At 34.8% G+C, this 1,954-nt stretch overlaps 1 protein-coding gene across 1 annotated transcript; it reads left to right on the plus strand.

Annotated features, from left to right (window-relative positions):
- Positions 1-357: 357 nt before the first annotated feature.
- LOC130685124 (olfactory receptor 6C2-like) lies at positions 358-1,293 on the plus strand. Its single transcript, XM_057508307.1, has one exon. The coding sequence runs from the start codon at positions 358-360 to the stop codon at positions 1,291-1,293; it is 936 nt and encodes a 311-aa protein (XP_057364290.1).
- The last annotated feature ends 661 nt before the right edge of the window (positions 1,294-1,954 follow it).

Genomic DNA, 1,954 nt, shown 5'->3' on the forward strand with positions numbered 1-1,954 from the left:
ATAAACTGGAGTCTCCAGGAGAAACTTTTCCTAACTCAGTGTAGTAGGGACGTCAAGTGACTAAAGAGTGTCCACAGTGACCCAAATTGTGGACATTTATTAATGCTTTCCAGAGCAACAAAATGTCACACAAATGCATCAAATAAAATTCTTGAAAATTGAAAGACATCTTTGTTCCTATGAATGCCAGACCCATAGAAGTAAAAATTAGTCCTTTACAAAGTGTGTTCTTGAAATTTCAATATTTAAAAAATAATTATTTAAAACCTGAACATGATAGATTTCATAGTGCTAAAATAATCTATAATAAAATGTCTCAATGTTGCATACAGATTTAACAGAGGTCAGGAGTCAGCCATGAGAAACAGTACAGTAACAACATTCATTCTGCTGGGACTAACAGATGACCCTCAACTGCAGGTTTTGATTTTTATCTTTCTCTTTTTCACCTATATGCTGAGCATTACTGGGAACCTGACTATCATCTTCCTCATCTTGCTGAATTCCCACCTTAAAACAGCCATGTACTATTTCCTACAAAATTTTTCCTTTTTGGAGATCTCATTCACATCTGCTTGTATTCCCAGATACTTGTATAACATAGCAACAGATGATAAAGTCATCACCTACAATGCCTGTGCCAGCCAAGTATTTTTTACTGACCTTTTTGGTGTAACTGAATTTTTTCTCTTGGCTGCTATGTCCTATGACCGCTATGTGGCCATCTGCAAACCCTTGCATTATGTGACCATCATGAGTAGCACAGTCTGCAGAAGATTTGTCTTTTGTTGTTGGGTAGCTGGTCTATTTATTATAATCCCTCCACTTAGCCTAGGCCTAAATCTGGAATTTTGTGATTCTAATATCATCGATCATTTTATTTGCGATGCTTCTCCACTCCTGAAAATCTCCTGTTCAAATACTTGGTTCATGGAACAGACTGTTATAATCTGTGCTGTGTTTACCCTCCTTATGACACTTACGTGTGTAGTTCTGTCTTACATTTATATCATCAAGACAATTTTAAGATTCCCTTCTGCCCAACAAAAGAAAAAAGCCTTTTCGACCTGTTCTTCCCACATGATTGTAGTTTCCATCACCTACGGCAGCTGCATCTTCATCTATATTAAACCTTCAGCAAAGGAATCAGTGGCCATTAACAAGGGTGTGACAGTGCTCACTACTTCCATTGCTCCAATGCTAAACCCTTTCATTTACACACTGAGGAACAAGCAGGTCAAACAAGCCTTCAGTAACTCAATGAAAAGATTTGTGATATTCTCCCAGGAATAAGAGAATGTGAATCCAAATAGACACATATGATTAACTTGCCAAATTTCCTAGTCAAGTTAATTTATTCAAAACACTATCATTAATCCTGATCCAGTGACATCTTCCTCACAAATCATTCTATAAGCTGGCATGTTAATAGCTTTTAAAATTTTAATTCTGAAGTTTCCTCCAAATTAGGAATATCAGAAACAAAACACAACAGGTAAAACAGAACTATACCTCCAAATTAAAAGTATCAAAAGAGAAATCTGTTGGTTCATGTTTTCACATTTTTCAGCAAATGTGTAATTTGCTGAAAATGAGTAATGATTGCCATTGTCTCTTCCAATCCAAAGTTTTCAAATGATTTATACCTTAATTCATTTAACAAATATATGGTTCTTTGGGGGCAAGAACTGTTAGCACTAAATATGGAGGAGAGAACAAACCAGCTAAAATTTATCCCAGTGTATCCTCAGGTCAGGGGTACCTAGAAATAATTTTATGTCATAGAAAGCAAAATAGCTAACCTGCACTCAAATAATTTTTTCATGAGGGAGAATTGTAAATCTTGAAACTATGGAAAAACATGAAATATGCTAAAATAAAAATTACAAGATTTGTGACTATATTGAAATTATAATAAAACTTTTAAATGTTATTAGCTCTTCTCAAAAACAAA

The sequence above is a fragment of the Manis pentadactyla genome, chromosome 10 (genome assembly GCF_030020395.1).
Source record: "Manis pentadactyla isolate mManPen7 chromosome 10, mManPen7.hap1, whole genome shotgun sequence".
Taxonomy (NCBI): domain Eukaryota; kingdom Metazoa; phylum Chordata; class Mammalia; order Pholidota; family Manidae; genus Manis; species Manis pentadactyla.